Source organism: Monopterus albus, unplaced genomic scaffold (genome assembly GCF_001952655.1).
Source record: "Monopterus albus unplaced genomic scaffold, M_albus_1.0 scaffold132.1, whole genome shotgun sequence".
Lineage (NCBI taxonomy): Eukaryota > Metazoa > Chordata > Actinopteri > Synbranchiformes > Synbranchidae > Monopterus > Monopterus albus.
In genome coordinates, this window is record NW_018128012.1 from 1357946 (window position 1) to 1377239 (window position 19294).

The 19294-nt window shown below is 41.2% G+C and overlaps 2 protein-coding genes across 2 annotated transcripts in view; both read right to left on the minus strand.

Moving 5' to 3' along the window:
• Positions 1 to 6917: 6917 nt before the first annotated feature.
• Positions 6918 to 14047, minus strand: mdm2 (MDM2 proto-oncogene). The gene is made up of 13 exons (XM_020613304.1): positions 13829 to 14047; positions 11585 to 11624; positions 10788 to 10852; positions 10629 to 10703; positions 10017 to 10150; positions 9804 to 9853; positions 9445 to 9503; positions 8949 to 9021; positions 8671 to 8861; positions 8447 to 8578; positions 8061 to 8132; positions 7799 to 7985; positions 6918 to 7473 (listed from the first exon to the last, which is right to left on the minus strand). The coding sequence occupies exons 3-13, from the start codon at positions 10836 to 10838 to the stop codon at positions 7001 to 7003; spliced, it is 1497 nt and encodes a 498-aa protein (XP_020468960.1). The 5' UTR covers positions 10839 to 10852; positions 11585 to 11624; positions 13829 to 14047; the 3' UTR covers positions 6918 to 7000.
• A 377-nt stretch (positions 14048 to 14424) lies between these two features.
• Positions 14425 to 19294, minus strand: part of nup107 (nucleoporin 107) — a 14334-nt gene continuing 9464 nt past the window's right edge. Inside the window, exons 21-28 of the mRNA XM_020613326.1 lie at positions 18816 to 19005; positions 18617 to 18723; positions 18257 to 18359; positions 17958 to 18115; positions 16011 to 16136; positions 15631 to 15744; positions 15043 to 15210; positions 14425 to 14681 (exon numbers count right to left, since the gene is read on the minus strand). Of these exons, the coding sequence (XP_020468982.1) occupies positions 14574 to 14681; positions 15043 to 15210; positions 15631 to 15744; positions 16011 to 16136; positions 17958 to 18115; positions 18257 to 18359; positions 18617 to 18723; positions 18816 to 19005 (1074 nt within the window). The 3' untranslated portion in view covers positions 14425 to 14573. The remainder of the gene's footprint in view (positions 14682 to 15042; positions 15211 to 15630; positions 15745 to 16010; positions 16137 to 17957; positions 18116 to 18256; positions 18360 to 18616; positions 18724 to 18815; positions 19006 to 19294) is intronic.

Here is a 19294-nt window from a genome sequence, read left to right on the forward strand (position 1 = left end):
CCAAACACTTTTTATATGTGTGATTTGTTTCTGTTTTATGTACGAATTCTTCTGCAGTACTCTCATCATAGATATTGCTGCATTGATTTCTGTTCTTCTGCACACATAAGACATAATGAGACAATTAAGTGTCTTCTGAAGACAGGGTATAGACAGATCCTTCAAAAAGGCTTAAAATAAACCTAAAGTTAAGGTGGTAAAAGTATTTAAAATGTATTCAGTCCAGTTATTATAGGCCTCTTCCCTCCATCATTCATTGCCAGCTGCAAAAGGAATAAAAAATATGCAGCGTAACAAGCCACAGTCTGGCTCCACTTTACTTGTAATGCACGTGCATTTAAAACACAGAGCCAAACATCTGAATGTCTCATCCTGTGGTTGTCCTTACTGAATTATGACAGTAACTGCATTGATACAAAGGAAATACATAATATTTATGTGTATTGTATTTCACTTTTTGATTGATTTGCTTTCATTTAGGTATTTTATTAGTTCTATATTAGCCTACAAAAAAACCCTGCATATTGCTGTCTCATTCATTTTACACACGAACACACGTCTAAAGAGATTTTTGTGCATATAATTGTTACTCCTCACCTGCGTGAACATGCACGTGCCTCCTTATTCTTCCCATTAGATATTTCATAATGTTAATGAGACTTGTTTAATTAGAAAGAGGCTGGTTTCTTTCTAAATCTGTTTCATTATATCTCCTTAAAAGTTGAAATTGAAAATTATTTTTTTAATCTATAAAGTAGAGGGACAATGTTTATCATCTGTTAATTAGAGAAATAATAAATACATACAAAAACAAACATATGATCATTTCTATTGTCAGCCACTCTGTAAATGAGTGAAATGCGGACCCATTTATCTGCATCCGGCCTTGGGTTTAAGTGTAAATTATCTCATTTATCCTCTCCTATATTAATCAGGCTCATAGCAGCAGCTTTTATCTGAATTATTCTGAGCCCAGAGGATGTGCTTTATGTAGCACTTGACTTATTATCAAAGATTAAATATGCAGTTTGTCAGTGGGATGATGAACCCGTCACCTTCTGAGGATTTCTGCTGTTGAAGTCTTTTGTCTTGGGGGTTTTTGGTGATGCTACTGAATCCTCTGACGTTTCAGATCTCACAAACTGCATCTTTAAATTCTGAAGCAATATGACCTTAAGGCTGCTGCTGTATCTTTGTACTCGTGTCTGGAATTCCTTCAACTGCAGATGGACACACTGACCAGAATTTGGCACCACATGACTTCCAGACTGATATAAGCTGATCTCAGCTGCTCGTTTCTTTCTCAGAAACATGTTGATGAAATCCACTTTGGTGCCAAATCACTTTAAGAAACTACTGTGTGTGTTTTAGTGTGTGTAATTTCCAAGGCAGTTGTGTGTTAATTAATCTGGTGGTACTTTGGTTGGTACTGTGGAAATGTGAAACCTTTTTGGAGGTGCTTTTCAGTGTCCATTCCCATGTTCAGATCTCAGAAGAGCTTTCATAAACTTTCACCAGAATTTCACAGCAAACTGCCGCATCAGCTTTTCATGCTTAGATCTTTAAATACTTATGAAAAAAAGTGTCGCTGACAGAAGAGCTCCGACAAGTAAAGTTTATTAATTGTAAAATATGTAGATTGATGTTGAGAATATTTATCTCTGTTCCTTGTTTCTGCCTTTTCTCGCCACCAGCGAGTGCCTTACCTTAAAGGGGGGAACTGAAAGTGGACTTGGAAGGAAAAGCCAAAAAGGTGTTTAGAAGCACATAGCGTAGCCCTGTGGGAGATCGCACTGGAATAGGGGAGCTGTTACCAAGGATTTTAGACGGGGCCAAGTCGGTGCTGTCAGCTTGTACAAACACAGTGTAGACAGTTGTGCCATCACGATGATCAGCCATGTTCCGGAATTCCAGAACAACATGGATGATCATCCAGACCCGTTGCATTTACATAGTAACTGTCGGAAGCCAGTCAATAAATTTCACTTCACCGACAGGCGTATATATTTAAAAAATGACACTGATAAAGATGAGGTAAAGCTTTGTTTTGAAGAGATGCCGGTACATCCTCATTTCATGCAGACAAGTGCAACTGGATCACTCTTCAAAAACCCAGTGAATAGAAGCAAAAGAACACGTACACTTCTCATTGTCGAGACGTTTTAAAACTTGCCGGAAAATGATAAGAATGTTCAGAAAATGTGGCGACTCATTTACTTGACTACATGGGTGGGTTCGAATTTGACTGGAACAGATGTGGAAAGTGTTGGTTTAACTGGTGCACAGGCTCCAGATGTGACCTTTAATTGAATGGTTTTCAGTCAGACAGGGGCAGGAACATGATGTCTGTGACAAGATTTGAGGATCTGTGTTTCTATGATGTGAAACTGAAAAAATAGTTTTCCAAGTAAATAATTCTGAGGTGTTGAATGTTATACAGAAACTTGCCCCTTGTGTTTTACCTGAACATCACAAGGGTCACGTGTGTTTGTACTATTGTATGAGTTTGTACATCAAATACAACCTCCACGCTGTCTGTTGTTGTGACATCATCATAGGAAATGGTTTTGGACTGGACTAAGTCTAGACTTTGAAATGGACAGAAACAGCACAACCAGCAACCGACTGGATTGGAGCCCAATTCGATGACTCTTCTGAGGAAGTGGAGAAGTGGGCAGAGAATCCAGATCTGAGACTCCAAATATCCAATAAAACATGTTTATACAAATGGATCTTCTGTTGCTTTGATGTCTTTGTTTTTTCAGTGTCACACTTTTGATGTTGCATTGGGCTGATCTCATTCTCCGTTTTCTTTAAAATTACTGCCTTCACTATAAGAAACTGACACCTTTGTGGTTTTAACAAAGTTAGACAACTTTTACTTTACGAGCCCAAAAAACTACACCGTTGTTTTCCTCCATTTCAATAAAACTCACCAGTGTTCTCTTCTACAGTTTTATCAGCTTTCAAGTTGTAATCTCGGGCAGCACAGTGGATAGCGCTGTTGCCTCACAAGAAGGTTCTGGGTTCGATCCCCAGCCGACCTGGGGCCTTTCTGTGTGGAGTCCACATGTTCTCCCTGTGCCTGCGTGGGTTCCCTCCGGGTACTCCGGCTTCCTCCCACAGTCCTAAGACATGCAGCTTAGGTTGACTGGTGACTCTAAACTGCCTGGAGGAGTGAGTGTGAGTTTGTCTACATATGAGCCCTGTAATAGACTGATGACCTGTCCAGGGTGGACCCTGCCTCTCGCCCAGTGTCAGCTGGGACTGGCTCCAGCCCCCGTGACCCTATTCAGGAATACGTGGTATAGATAATGGATGGATGGACACTGTAATCTCTCTCCCCTTCCACACAGGGTTCTCACTCAACCTGTGAAATCTGGTCACGTTTCAGCCGTGCAGTTTTCCAGTTCTAAATAAGAGGGAAACGGTAAAATGTCCAGAAAAATATTGTGTTACCCTGAAAAGTAATTCTGACATTCTTGTCTTTCCCTTTTGCTGACAGGGAACTGGTCGATCTCCTGTGTTTCAAGTTTGGTCTTTGAACAGTGTGTGTGTTTGTGCTGTTGTCTCCATCAGTGGCGGAGCCAGAAATCATATGTGTGGACCTACAGAAAATAGGATGGACATCTTTCAGTGGTCACATGTTGATTATTGACTGTATTTCATTGGATGAGCAGCTTTCTTACCCCTAACTCTTGTGATCGGGCCCAGGCCCTGGTCTGCATCTCACCACTGAGTGTAGGTTTACCTGCTGACTTTTTTGATCCACTTACTGCTGTGAAAGGCTGTTAGACATTCTGGTTAGTGCTGCTACGCTACAATCCCACTGTCAAACGTTTATTTATTGACTGAAGTTGCTGATTTTGTTGTTTTCTCTGTTCACTCAGCAGTAGAGCAGGTCTAGAGCAAAGACTGAAACGGTTTTAAACCAGTACTGGACTAACCTGTTATTCAAGGTGTGACAAGTGTAAATGTGTCTGTTCTTAATATACACCTGGTCCTGTTCTCTGGGCGGAGAAAATGCAGTGAAATCCCAAATTTGTGTGGATATTTCACAGCAGACGTGTGTTTAGGTGACACACACTGATGCAGCCTGAGGCGAGGACACACAGCAGCCACAGAGTCTGACAGGAGCCTCCTGTTTGTGATCCTTCAGGGACGCCTGTTCACACATCTGCAGATCCAAACTCCATAAGGAAAACAGTGGGTTAACGAGTCGGTGTCTGTGTGGAGGCAACAGTGATGTGTTGTGTTGAAGTTGCATCACTTGGAGCAGCTGTGGTGTGTGTGTGTGGAGAGAAAGGTTTCTCTCTGCTGAGCTGATTCACCGTTTCTGCACTGAGCACATACAAACTGACTGGAGTCAGTCACACTAATAAAACACACCAACACTGTTTTACTGTTTTCCTGCAGAACTTGACCTGATGTGGACAAACAGGTGAACATGTTTCCTGGTACAGTTTATAAGTATTTGTACTTTAACATTCGTTTCTGTTTCTTACTGCTGATGAGCACCAACAGCTGATATTTACAGCCAGACTGTTTGAATTCAATCCAGCAACATTCGTTTTTTTTTACTCCAGTAAATCTAAACAGCAACACAACTTATTAAAAGTGATATTTCTTGCTCTTGCTCTGCTGGTCACCCACTCAGTAATGTAGAGATAAACATGGTAACACTGCCCCCTGTGGTCTAAATGGAGAACTTCACTCTGAGCCAGCAACAGCTTCAACATCCTCCACTGTAGCCTCCTGTTGTCTTCTTTCTTTCTGCATGTTATTTTTCTCTGTGACCCTGACTTCTGAAATCCTGACACTGTTCTTGGCCATGTTGAGTGGTCTTCCTTCCTTAATGAGAATGAGGCTGCTTGTTGTTTACAAACAACAGTATGCCTTATACTTAGTTTCTAAGTAATTTGGCTGCACACATTGCCTTTACTATAAGGTTTTGCAGTGATATGCTTGTGTTTAATTTGTAGTGGCAGTATGTATGTAGTTGTACAACAAGTGCTTGTTGCCATGTTACTACTGTGGCAAAAGATTAAAAGGTGCAGTTCAACATCTCGTGTTCTTATGTGCTTTGTGTTTAGATGCCTCTAATATAGACCCACCACATATATACACTTCTTCGGTCGTCTGTCGCTTCCACCGGTTCTGATGATTTCATGCTTTCAGTTCGACATCTCTGCAAGATTGTTGGCGGACACCCTGCAGCAGGCCAGATCCCAGGTAAGCAGGTCAATTAGTCATTTAACCACCAACTCAGCTGACTGTGAATGTGTTCACTAACTATGTCAGATGAATGTAATGCAGTAAAAGTCAGTCCTCTGACGTGTACAAATACAAAGTAGCTAAAAGTGGAAACAGTGAAGTACCTGAACTATACTAACTTGCAGTACATTCCAGAACCAGTAGGGGGCCGCGTTGAGCCCATTGGTTCAAATGAACGACAGTCTCATGATTACAGAAGTTAAACTTTATTCAGATGAAATTAGAAATCTCAATAAATTTCTCTAAGTATTTAAAAGAGCTCAGAAAAGTTTAAATAAACTTGAGATTCTTAAATAAACATAAATAACAAATTGATCTAAGACTTTGTTTTAAATGCTGTAATTTGTCACTAATGTTATGACTTCCTATGACACTTCCTGGAAAGAACAATGTAATTTGGAACTAATTCGATGAAAATAATTATGTAAAACGAAATTAATAATTATGTCTTCAAATGACTGCTAGCTTGTCAGTACACAGCAAGACTATTAAAGCAAATAAAGGTTATGATCATTTAAGTTTCCAATAACTATTCAGTGAAGATTTAAATAAAGGAAATTTAAATTTGTACTATAATTACAACCAGACAACTTCATGGGTCCATCATTTTGAATAATTTGCTGATAATTTACAAAAGGTCTGCTGGAAAGAACTGTGTAATTTGGTAGTCATTATAGGGAAATAAATAAAAACAAATGCTACTGTGAATTAGTCTTTTAGGTCAGCAGAGCTCTGTTTGATAAGTGAATACATGATTTGCTCTAGTTTAAATAAAACTATCAAGAAAATTCCATTTATGTGGCATCAAATGTCAGAATTCCCTCCAGGAAATATTACCCATAAAATAAAAGGTCTTATTAAATGTTCAAGCAAAACTTAAAGGAACAGTCCAACATTTTCAGGAGTCCTGATTCAGCTTTTTACCCAAATTCAGATAAGGTGACATAAATCAATTTTTATGGATTTTAAATGGGGCTGGGTGCAGTTTCTCCCAGTTCCAGTCTCTGTGCTAAATGAGGTGAAACTGATGCCGGTCGTCTCATCTGACTCTGGGTAAGATGGAAACAGGATGACTGGGGTGCGAGTGGGTTCAGCTGAAGGCAGAAGCAGACCCGAGAGAAGGTGAGAATGTTTTCTTATAGTAACTAAACCCCATGACAAAGAGCGAAACCAACAAGTTGATCCTAATACCGCAAATCAGAGCACCAAATTAATCCGCCTCTGAAAATAGTCCAGCTAATGTACTGTTCACTCCTGTTTGAATAACATTTAAAGAGCTGCAGCAATTAATTAGTCGGCCCACAGAAAATTAATCAGGAACTATTCTCAAATCTGTTTCAATAAAGCCATACTTTTCAAATTAAGTCTGAAAATAATTTATCGATTATTCTGCCAATTATTTTTTGATTGAAAATAGTGAAGGGTGTTTTACTTCCCCTACTGTTTGGCGTCCATTTGAAACATTAAAGACTTCAGTAGGAACAGGGGGCTCTGGGCCGAGTGTCACCAACAGGACAGAGATGCACTAATACGTTGGTCTTTTCATGGGGTTTGTTGAGCATAAGAAAAATACAGAACACCAGACCTACCCTTTAACCTACTTCATGAAAACAGGAAAATAAAATGTGCCTATGGACAAAAGCTGAGAAGTTAAACTGATCTTTATTTTGGTGTTTTTCCACTTAACTAAATGTGAAAACAGACCAGTGAGGACAGAGTGGGCGTCTCAGCTGAGGTAGGTGAGGATGACAGACTGGATGGGCAGCCTGCACACTGGACACAGCTTATTTCTCTTCTTCAGCTTCCTAGCGCACACGTAGCAGGACATGAGGTGTCCGGTTCGTCCATGGACAATGCAGCCATTCTTCGGCCGGGACTGACAGATGACGCACGGTTCCAGGCACGATTCCGGCAGCCGCCACTCTGCCGACACGCTGCGTTCCAGCTCTGGGACTGCAGGGAGAGGAGATGAAGGACTGGCAATGGGGGAAGATGGGAGAAGCTCCTGAGAGTCGATGGAAGAGGAGGGCTGGGAGTCAAAAGTACAGAGCTTCTCCTGGGAGGAGGAGCATGAGTGGAGATCCTCAGAGTTGGGAGCAGAGGAGGTGGAGTCAGACAGACCCTGCTTCGTTAGAGGAGGAGTTTTTGCTCTTTTCCCATCTGGAACATCGACTCCTTCATTCTCCTCGACATCCGTACCTTCAGGAGCCATCAAGCAGCTGTTAGTAGCTCGTGGTTAAAGACCGTGACACAAAACCAACCTCACAATTTGAGCCACAGCATGACAGTGCGACAATGTCCCTGTGATGTCAAAACATCTTGCATGGCGTTCATCACCATTCAACTTTAATTCCACTTTTTAATAAAAGTAATCATTTAATATTTAATAAATTGTAATATATTTCTCCTTTGTTTAGTGTGATCAAAAACAGAACAAAGCACTCGGTAGATGCATATGATGAATAGAACAGTGTCCCAACACCAGACAGTCCTGACTCAAACACAGGCTGTAACAAAAACCTACCTGGACTTTCTTTGGCTGCTGATTGGTTCGATGGTTTAGTGGGGAAGGCTTTAGGACTGGAGGAGGGGGAGTTACTTGTGTTGACGGATGCCTCAGGCAGCCAATCCTGGCGCAAAGTCCAGCAGCAGAGGCAATGTCTTGGGAGAGGGGGGTTCAGCTCCTCGCACTTTGCACACCGCCAGTAGTCCTGAGACAAAAACACAGAGTTAAACCCAGAAAACAGGTGTGTGTGTCTGAAATGAGTGTTTGTATGTAGACTTACAGCTTCACTGATCTCTGTGTCTTCATCAAAGGAGTCGTCATCATCAGCCTCACAAATGGTGACCTCGTAAACCTGGACACAGACAGGTCGACGAATAAGAAGAGGGGTTTTGGTGCAGATACACAAGGTTCATAGACATTCTGGCCAACAGATTTCCATGACAGAACAGGAAGACACTGCTGTAGCCTACTATACCAGGACCAGGCTGTGATGTATACATGTCTGCTCTAACACTTCTAACTGCGGCTGCTAATTCTAACACTGTCATCTGAGGTGTGAGTGAAATTCTCAGCTCTAAATTAATCATTTAGAATAACTAAGAATTTGAATATTAACCTAATCTGACACAGCTGGTGTTACTCTGGTGACATGGTTGGGCTGTTTACCTGGTCATCTGCAGACAGAGAGGCATCATCTTCATTGTAGTCGTCAGAGTCGATAGACTCGACCTCAAATTCAACACTGAAGTTGTCACTGTCTGAGTCTGAGGCTGCGACTGTGACCTCTGACCTCTCAGACTGAGCACACACACACAGTCCAAGTTATAAACAGATGCAACAACTCGACATTGACATAACAAAGCCAGTATGTGTACACATCTAAAATTCACCGTGCTGCGTGACTCAGATGATTGGCTGCTACGTCTGTCCTGCCCACTCCCCAGACCACCAATCACACACCAGGACAAGCTGCCATCAAAGGTCAGGGAGTAGCTGTCAGACCTCCTCCTCTTCCTTCCTTCTTCCTCTTCCTCCTCTGACTCTTCCTCATCTTCCTCATCCTCTACGCTATGTGAGGACCCTGAGGAGACCAGGTGGGTGGAGTTTATTATCACTGGTTTATTTATGAGCTGCAAGGAGGTGGTGGTGCCTCAAAGGAGAAAGTCACCTGGTTCATTGCTCCTGCTGCTCCTCCGTCTCCTCCTCTTCGGTGATGAAGAGCGACTTTCTGAACCTGCCTCCTAAAAACACAAACACATTTAGATTAGGAGCAATTCAAATTCACTCCCCAGTTTTGTGGTGTAAAGTTGTTTATAACCCAATAAACAGGTAAATGATTAGTGAACAGACCGTGATGTCTTCGTTGCACAAAAAAAGACCAAACTTCCTTTAAAAATCTGGGATTTATCGTTTGCCCTGCTTTTTGTCTACCATTAAAAGCCATGTAAGACACCTGTGCTCTTTGTCTTAAGTGTTATTGTCTTTCACTAAATTCAGCATTTTCCTTATCTGATGCTTCGGTTATTTAAAAAAATGATCTTTGCACTAAGATTTGTGCAGCAGCATATTACAGATCACATATGAACAGAAAAGCTCCTGAACTGTCCTGTGATCAGAGCACTGAAAGATCTAACTTTTCCAGTTGTATTATAAGGCTGTCTTACCTCTGTCCCTCTGTCTGTCTCACTGTTGCTGTGGGGTTCAACCGAGCTTGGCGGCAACTCTAAGAAAGACAGAGAAAGGAAGTCGGATTTATCTGGCCAGCTGGCAAGAGAAGGAAGAGGAAAGAGAGGTCTAAGGCTATGAGGCTGGGCAGTTAAGTGACATAGATCCCACACTTTGTTACCAGCAGTTGAGTACTGTGACGGGGGTAAACCCTGAATTTAGCTACAAATGAGCCCTGAGGCGGTAAGGGACTCAGGCACAAGTGTATTTGATATCTTTTCAGTTATTGTTCCAGACATAAATGTGACCTTGAACAGCCTGAAGAAGGTGAGGAGGAGAATGAGAGGAGCAGTCCTACCTTGGCTCTTCACAGCCACCAGGTTCTTGGTGATCATTGCAAACAGAAGCCTGAAACAGAAGCATGTTTCAGTTACCTCAGTGGCAAAGCCTACACCACAGCATTGCTTTTCGTGTTTAAATCTTTACCTCCAAAATCTGATGCTTTACATTAGTTTAACCTTCCCTGTGAGAGCAAACCTGAACAACCAATCATCAATCATCTCTTTCTCACCGTGGCTCTTTAACAGAGAAGCTGTCGATTCCCAGCACCCGCCCCAGTGCATCCTGGGCACAGTGGACGATATGCTGCTGCTTCTGGTCATACAGCTGCTTCTGGATGATGTACTGACCCAGATAGAACATCACCTGCAGGAAGACCATCACGGATGCATCATGGGAAGAAATGAACAAAGCAGAATGTGAATCAAATTCACTGGGAAATATTGCTGTAGGTACTGATACTAGTTTCCTTCCTTTGTTTCATGGCCTCATGTGTTCTATTACTATTCATTCTAGTATGTTTAACTATTCTCACGTCTGTTTATTATTTAACTATTAGTGCCCAGAGGAACAAGCGAATGCAATAATAATAATAATTTCCCATGTTTTCTAGGTGGGACCAATACATGATTATAGATTTTCCCCAAAAATAAACGCACTTAGAAACAAGCTCAATTTGTTTTTAAAGCATCCAACTGTCAAGCACATTATATATGTATTTAGATATGTTTTAAAAAGTACCTCACAGAATCTGAAATGGGTCAGAAGAAGTATAAAAGTATGTGGTTAAGCCACCGACACACACACACACACACACACACACACACACACACACAGGCTTTACCTCCTTCATGGTGAAGACATCTTTAGTAGCTCCTGCATGTTGCAGCAAAGAACGGAACTCTACCTTCGGTCTGACCTAAACACACAAACAGGAAAACATGAGTTTACACAGTAAACAGTCAGGGATCAGTCTGCAGCCGGTGAAAGAGTCAGTTCTCACCAGTTTGTTGTCATCAGCAGTGTCAACGCTGAGCTGCCTGTCAGCTGACATTGTGAAGCTGATGTCTGCGCACAAACAGGTTATTACATACTATATGGATTAGATCAATACAGGATGAAATACTCCAACAGTAGCATTTCATGACATCGGAATCCTTATGAACCTCTTATCAAATCTCATTACTTTAGCTAGCATAATTTCCAAGTGAATTTCAGATTTGGTTTACATCTGTGATCACCTGCTAGCTTAGGGATAGGTGGGGGTGGAGACAAGGCTGGTTCTATGTTTAGGTGAGAGGAAATGTACAGATAGTTAAATGACGTTTGACACAACACCCTAGCTTTAGGAAACATGATGTGAAGAGACAGGACAGGAAATCCTAAAACACTCCACCTAGGGTCCAAACCAGTTCCACCCAGTACAAGAACATTCGCTGTCAGTTTGTTCTCTTGTACCTGTTGACTCTACACTGACAACTGGGCCTGATATGAAACTTCTGATTACACACATCAACACTAACATCAGATCAGCATCAGTCGAAATCTTTTAGTTACATGTATTTTGTAAAACAACATATTACACCGATTTACACTTTGTTTACACAAATTTATAGGCCCATTACTTAAATTACACTACAATCAAATAGTTTCTGGCAACACTTTCAGATTCCAGCTTTTCAAACTTGACAGTTTGAAGATTTTTAGTAAACTGAATATTCAGTTGTGAATCAGTCTTACAAGTATATAGTTATTTAAAGTGCACAGTACTATAAGTCATTAATAAAATGAAATTCTTACCAGTAATCCCTGAGGAAAAAAATATTAGCAGCAGTGCATCCTGTGCAAGTAAAAGCAGATAAAGTGCAGTTAGTGGAGCGGAGCAGAGCAGAGCAGAGCTGCAGCCTTTTATAGGCCTGTTCAGACATGTCAGGACTAGACCAGCCTAACAACGTCCTGGCCTGGACTGACTGGAGCCTATCAGGGCCTTAGAGCTCAGGGCTGAGTCAGCAGCAACAGGCTGTATGTTCACTTTCAACTGAGCATACCAGCTGATTTAATCATACAGCTCTGAGTAGACATGCCAGGACTAGTTCAATATGACTCGTCCATGTCACACTAAGATAACCAGCTGACCAGATAACACCCACACTAACCAGCAGTAAATCATGAATGTGACATGGGCCTGAGCGTCCGTCCACAGCAGAACTGTCTTCAGACTTTGAGGGGAATGTGGCAGCAGATAAAAATTGGCTAAATTTCCCACATAACATTTTGGGCAGCCCCTTAAATTAGATTTTTTTTTAAATATATTTTTTAAATGAAAGTCTTTTTTAAGCCTGCCTAACAATAGATTTCAAACTGCAGACTGACAGACAGGAGAGACTCCAAGAGTAGTAGAGTCACCTGCACTCAGAAATATTGGGCAATTTATTTTTATGATGTAATATATTAGAGACGGGAATATTTAAGACCTTAAGTATAAAAATGTTTAATGTAATATAGAGAAATAATTAAAGATATTCAGAACCAAGGAAACAAATATTTTAAAGGAGACAGATAAAAAATATCATGAGGGCATCTCATCAAATGTGTAACCAGAAAAAATGCTTTAAAGTTTGTGTTCTACTGCTGCCTATTGTAATATATTGTTTTCCTTCTATGGGTTTGGGAGGCAGCAAGATGCCTCAGAGGATGGACTGAGACTGAGCTCAGTGACAGAGAACATCCTGATCTCAACACAGGGGTCACTGGAGAGATCCATCTTCAGAAAAACTGACAAAATCATGAATAAGACAAGATTACAACAGATTAATCAAGAGAGATTAATTACATTATTTACAATTTGCTTTGATGTTTTGTGTAATCCAAATTACATGCAGTGCCCTCTTCTCCTTGATTTTTTAAAAATAAATTCAAATTGTCTCTTGTTTATGTGTAAATTTGATGTTTCTGTATCTGAACATTAAAGTTGTTTTGGACCTTTCATAGCTTCACTTTGGGATATAGGCTATAGTTGTGGGGATTTTTAAGTTTTCTGATGTTTGCTATGCCAAATAATTAATCTGGAAAATAACTGGCAGAATAATCAGAAGAATAATAATATATAGCCAGACATACTCATCTTTCCATCTACTGTGAAAGCCTTTATTTTTGCCCAGGCTCAACCCATACTGTCACTGTTTGTCTGCCCCCCCACCCCCCGACTGCATGTCTGGACATTGGTCTGTGCGACTGTGCAGAAAGAACAACTTGTTCACAAACAGCTGATACACTGCGTGAGTCAGCTGTTGGATAGTTACTATCACAACACTCACACTCAGGCAGTGAAACTATGCCCAGGCTTGTCCCGCTCTACTCTCACTGTCTAACGTTAACATCCGAAACACGATCTGATTAAAAAAAAAAAGACAGGCGGAACTATTTCATCATCAGGATATATTTAACTACACATCAACATACATCAATGTTTGATAAATGTGCATAGAGTCCAGTTCAAGCACATGACAGACTTCAAAAGCAGTGAAACTTATAAACATTTAGCTAGTTTGCAGAGCGCACAGCCTGTGAATGCTAATGCACGAGTATACCAAGTTAAAGCGAATGGTGACAATATTGTTATATTATCAACCATGAGTTATGATGCATAAATGAATGTGTCCACAAGCAAACCAATAATTTCAACCATTAACATAAATCAAATGCAAAAACAGCGCTGACACAACCGTCAGCGCTCAGCCTGGCTAGTCGTTAGTTTAGCTAATTTAGCTAACTTACTGTAACTTTACACTTATGAAAAAGCAAACCTAGCTTGTGTTCACGTTAAGTATCAACTAACAGGTCGGACCATTTTTTTCTATCAGAACCTCACAAACTGGCGTGCAGACGAACAGGGACCGCCACTCATCGGTCCACGTCTGCTCAGCCAGGAAAACCCGAGGCTCCGCGGCCTGCTACAATGAGGCTAACTACCTGCTAACTTGTGCTACTTCTGGGGTTACAGCAATAAACCCTGGCTTCAGTAAATTTAACTATTATACGTACCTTCTCAGTTGCTGTTGAATAAATAATATCCCACTGTAGCGCCTATCCGACCAATTTGCCGAAACACTATACTAACTAAAGTTAACCATGCGTTGTCTTCTTCTGTCTTTTTTTTATGGCTTTAGGTGCATTACCGCCAGATAACCATGCTAGCAGTAAGCAGTAGTCAGTTATCCTTTTCTTGTTTTGGAGTTGAGTGGCGCTCCTGCTGGCCGAATATTGACACTGCAGCCACAGATCCGGCTATTACTTCAACATAATGAACATGTTCTTTTAACTACCTCGTTTTAGTATCTTTAATCGGCAAAACGTGCAATTTACGTTAATATGCAACATTTATTAGGAAATAAATTACAATGTGTGCGTCACTGGTGGAGGAAGTATTCAGAACCTTTATGACCTTATTCTTATCTCATTTCACTAGCCCTAATAATTTGTCATATCAAATATTAACATTTTCTCTGGTAGCTTTAATAGTATATTATGAGAGTTTTACCAATATCCCTAACCATTTGTATAGTCTTTACATTTTAATTAGATCGGAGCACAAAATGCTAAGATTTATCTGCTTGCAGTTAATATTTCAAGACATAGTAAAAGCTTTACAGTTTTATTAGGATGAAATAAAGCCTACAGTAAGCTGCTGCAGAAAACACAGGCTTTTATTTTACAAAAAGATTAACACAATCCAAAAAAAAAAAAACACACTAATTCAGAAGGTGCTGTGTGTATTTTCTTTGTGTGTTCATGGCTGTAATTCATAGCCCAGTGGGTCAAGTCCTCGGTCCAACAAAGCGAGTGATGACTCCCTCAGCTTCTGAAGAAACCTTCTCAGCTCTTCTTTGGAGAAGACCTGAGTTTGTGGAGAGAGAAAGGCAGAGACAGTCAAACTGACCATAAAACTCAGAGAACAGGGCCCATCTTTATAACTGCTTAAAGTGAAAGTTTGGACTTCAAAAGTAAGAATCATTTACTTTTACACCTATTCATTTAAAAAAATATGCAAGAGCCCTCCAGACATCTCTGAAGCTGGTTAATAGCACAGCCACATGTGCAAAATAATCGGACTCTTTTTTATGTATTTACTGAGTGTGTCAGTGTAAAAACTGTGAAAAATGCCCCAAAAACCCCAAAGAAAGTTTCTTAAATGTAAGAGACAAAATGCCCCAAAAACCCCAAAGAAAGTCTCTTAAATGTAATGTTGCTTTACTCACCCGGTAGAGACGGTGCTGGTCAGATGAGATGATGTCAGCGAGTCGCAGCGCCTCCTGGTGCCTGGAGGAGTTCTGCAGCACGCTGAGCAGTAAGAAGCTGAGGCGAGGCAGACACAGAGAGCGCAACGCTGCCATCTGGTGGCTGCGCTCTGAATCCTGCTCTGAATCCTGCAAACAACCAAACAAGCCCATTTATGCGCCAATCAAAAGACCAAACTAGAAATAAACCACTTATAGAAGTCAGTTGAACAAGAAATCCAATTCAATTTAGAAACAATGAGTTTTAATTATCATGTTGGTGAAGAGAAAAGTACTCCCAGGACAGGGATGGTACGTTAACATGGATCACAGAAAAAGTTTGGCCTGAGGTGCCATGCACAAACATTCACAGGGATTCAGACTTCATGTCAGCTGCCAAATTCTTTCAGAAAGCTGCAGAGTTGTCATCAGTCACGCAGTAGTGACCATTTAGTCGCTGATTCTTTCAGTTAAAACACAGGATTAGTTCCCCGTTTCCTCTGATTTGTGGTGTGATGCAGTGAAAATGCCCCAGATGTGTGGTTCATGTGTCGAGCCATAAATAGTAACCTGTCTGTTGTCGACCATCCAGCCTCCGTCTACGAACAGCAGCACATTGTAGATTCTTTCCTTTACATCTTTAGTCAGAACGTCCAGACAGCACGACCAGGCAGACAGGTCAGCCTGACACATGGATGGGATGAGACGTTCAAATGAACCGATCAAATCAAGTGAGAATACATTTACATGAACAGATATTTTTAAATCATTGTTATATAAACAAAACATTCAGTGTTACTCACTAAAGCACACTGTGTCTAAGTACTTTAAAGCTTGCATTGTTTGCAGCCATGGTAACTAGGCAGCAGTCTTTTTACCCCGCCTTTCATGAAAATGCATTGTAAAACTCTCTATAAATAAGAAAAAGCAGGAACCCCGTGTGTGTATACCTGGTACTCCTTTTCTCTCATCTCATTGGCTACTCTCTCTGTGAATTTAGCCTCAGGGGCAGGTGCAGGCTTCGGGGGGGCAGAACTACTGTGGCTGAACCAGTCAGTGAAGGCCTCATGAGCTTCCTGCAAGACACATTCAGATTAATAAACCTTACTGATCGATGCAGAACAGCAAAGTGATGCTGCAGCTATGGCACAGTGCCTGTAGTACTCTGTTAGCTCTAACCCGCAGCGTCCTGTAGCCTGAAACTTACAAAGTCGGGGTACAGCAAAAACTGATTAGTTTCTAAACACATACATGACAGAAAATAGTTGGTGAAAACATGAAAAGGCAGAATGATGTAGTGCTGAACAGTGGAGTTAGACCGTTTCATCATTTTTGAGTTCAGGATTTTTTGGACAGGGCAGAAAGTGTGGCTCAGTGACATGCTGGATCCTTAACATAACACCTCCCCAACGATGTAAACCTTACAGCCACAGCTATGTTTATTAAAAGAACTAACATTAATGCTGCTGCCTCAGTATTAAACAATGACAGAAGTAGGAACATGTGAACGGTGAATGCATTGGAGCAGGTCTGAACCAAACATGGCTGGCGGAAGCAGAGATGCTGCACAGCACATTGTGGAGCTGCTGCTGCTGCTGCACTGGACAGGTCACCACAGTTAGCAGTTAGCCTAACAAGTTCACAGACCTTGGGCAAAGCTTAAATTTTCACTTCTCTGCAGGTTTATGCTTGTTTAGCAGGAGATTCTGTTTACTTGAAAGTTTTATTGCACATTTTGAACATTAACAATCATAGGTATTATAAACTTTAGTTTCACTTCTTCTGGGCTCCCTGTCTCCACTGCTGGACAGCAGCAGTCTGCTCCCTGTGTGTGTGTTGGGAGCGCTTGTTGACAAACCAACACAAAGGAGAAGCAGCTCCATAAACACCAAAACCATATTTCTAATCTGACTCAGTGGTCTCTGATAAAGTTCTCCTGTAGAGCCCTAGCGCATTAGCACCAGTTCTCCTGTTTGATCATGAGTTACTACGCCTACAACAGCCTACAGTTTGCCAGCTAGCTAGCCTTTGCCCCGCAAATGCATCTTTACTACATATTCTCCCTTAATACATCCATGATGAGAACATATGGCACGTTTCCACCACTGTATGTGGTTTAACTGTCTTCACCTGAATACTACTTATGTTTTTCAAGATTCTGAAAGCTAACTTTATTTACCCGGCGATCTTTTTAATCATTGATATTCAGCTGGGTGGTTAATAACACATTTTCCTGTGGTGTGAAAACCTCAGGACATTTATTTCTGCTTTACCATGACTTCAGAACCTGTCAACCTGTCAGTATATGGTTTGAGATCGTGCCCCGTGTCTCCACTGTTTATAACCCAGAGAATTTTGGTTATATGTCACTGACAAGGCAGCACTGCTCACGGTGTGGTCAATCCATATAAAACAAAATAGCTTCTTTTCTTGTATTACTTACTTGTAGCAGCTTGTGAAACCACAATAGTTAGATTAATCAATGGTATTAATGTTAACACTGGGTTTTATTTTGATGCAACTGCCAACTGTGGTGCAATGCGCCAACAATTTAACATGTCTGTAATTCTTGTCATCAAGTAATGTCAGAAATTCATGATTCACATTTACATGTTGGGTGCTGACGTGAATGGCTTTTCCACTTGTCTGCTCACAATTATATGAACCTAAGGTTACATTGCACTAAAGCATGACGGGTTCTTCAAAGTTTAGGTCAAGGGTCATTACATTTCTGCACTGGAAAAAGGCTTACTATTTAATTCGAGTACAATATTAAAAAGAGTACTGCTAAAGGAATAGTCTAGTGATGTTATTATTTTAACTATAACAGTCATACCTACTATTGTGACAGCTAAATTTGTTGATATTATTGAAAACAACAGAGACTAGTAACAGACCAGGTAGGCTCTAATACACAGGTGCTCTCTGATGGCGTTCTCGTCCTCAGCAGGTAAGGTGGTGTGATCAGGCCCCGTCCACTGGTAGCAGATCTCCTTCACTGAATCCTCTGGGACTTTAGAGAACACCGCCTTGGCTGCATCATGTTTCTGCAGGGCTGAAAGACAGGCAGATGGAAGAAATGCATCATAGTTCTCATGGTGAGTGACAGAAGCCTAGACCAGTCTCTATGACAGGCAGACAAAGGGTTCAGACAGTGATAATGAATATATACGTAACACACCAAAAGCAAAAGTACCTAAAAATTTCCTCATGATGGCGTTGGACTGCTTTAGGGCTTCAGCTCGATGGGCGGGGTCAAACAGCAGCCAATCGATCACATTGATCTTTCTTTGGTCCTCCTATCAAAGCACAGCACCCCCCCCCCACACACTTCAGTGGTTCATTCATTCATTCATGTCCTAATACACATCATCGTCTCGTTCCTCTGATGTGGTTATATTTTCATTTAGAGGTGCTAATGTTTTGTGTAAATTAAACTTAAATATTTGTGTGAGTGACAATTATACATTTTTCATAAAAAGTTATATTTTGAATGTGCAAGTAAATAAACATCATTTTGTGGACTAAATCAACTGCACTGATTTTTCCTCTGTACCTTGGTAGTTCCAGTCTCCAGCGTCTGGCTGTGATGTGTAAACTCAGCGTCGTCTCTCTCTCTCACAGTCTCCACCACCAGCTTGGTTATTGCAGCGACATCCAGACCTACACAAACAAAAAATATCAGTATTCTCTCAGTAATATTGTTTACTGTCTCACTGACATCAGTGTGTATGTTTCAATATTTTCAGTCTCACCGGCATCAGTGCCGAGCTGCAGGCAGCGGGGACGGAGCTCCGGCTGGGTGATGGTCTCCAAAAAAGCTGCGTACTGAGCAGTGGCAAGCTCAGCCGGTAGCTGCCCAACATAGCTCGCTACAAGGTTGGTCTGCTGATCTTGAATCAAAAGGGAGATGTATGCCTTCAGCACATCCACACATGCCTCCTCCTTACAGAGAGACACAAACAGGTGAGCAGGCATCAACACATCCAACTGAGTAAACAGCAAACACTCTGTCCTTCACACTGTACATTATATTATGAAACTGGTCCAATATTTTTAAAGTGTAGATGATGACAAGCAGCAGATGAGGACAAACAGGTCAAGTTGTTCATTTTAAGAGCGCCCTCTGCTGGACCACAAGGTCCATCCATCCATCCATTTTCCTCCACTTATCCGGAACCGGGTCGTGGGGGCAGCAGTCTAAGCAAAGATGCCCAGACTTCCCTCTCTCCAG

Bases quoted from the DNA above. Each gene is read 5' to 3' on its own strand.
- mdm2 (XM_020613304.1), bottom strand. From the start codon at position 10,838: ATGTCAGCTGACAGGCAGCTCAGCGTTGACACTGCTGATGACAACAAA. The intron at 7,986-8,060 runs GTAAGTCTACAT...TTTTTGTCTCAG, and splicing joins ACACAGAGATCAGTGAAGCT to GACTACTGGCGGTGTGCAAA. The intron at 7,474-7,798 runs GTAGGTTTTTGT...TGGCTCCTGAAG, and splicing joins AGCAGCCAAAGAAAGTCCAG to GTACGGATGTCGAGGAGAAT.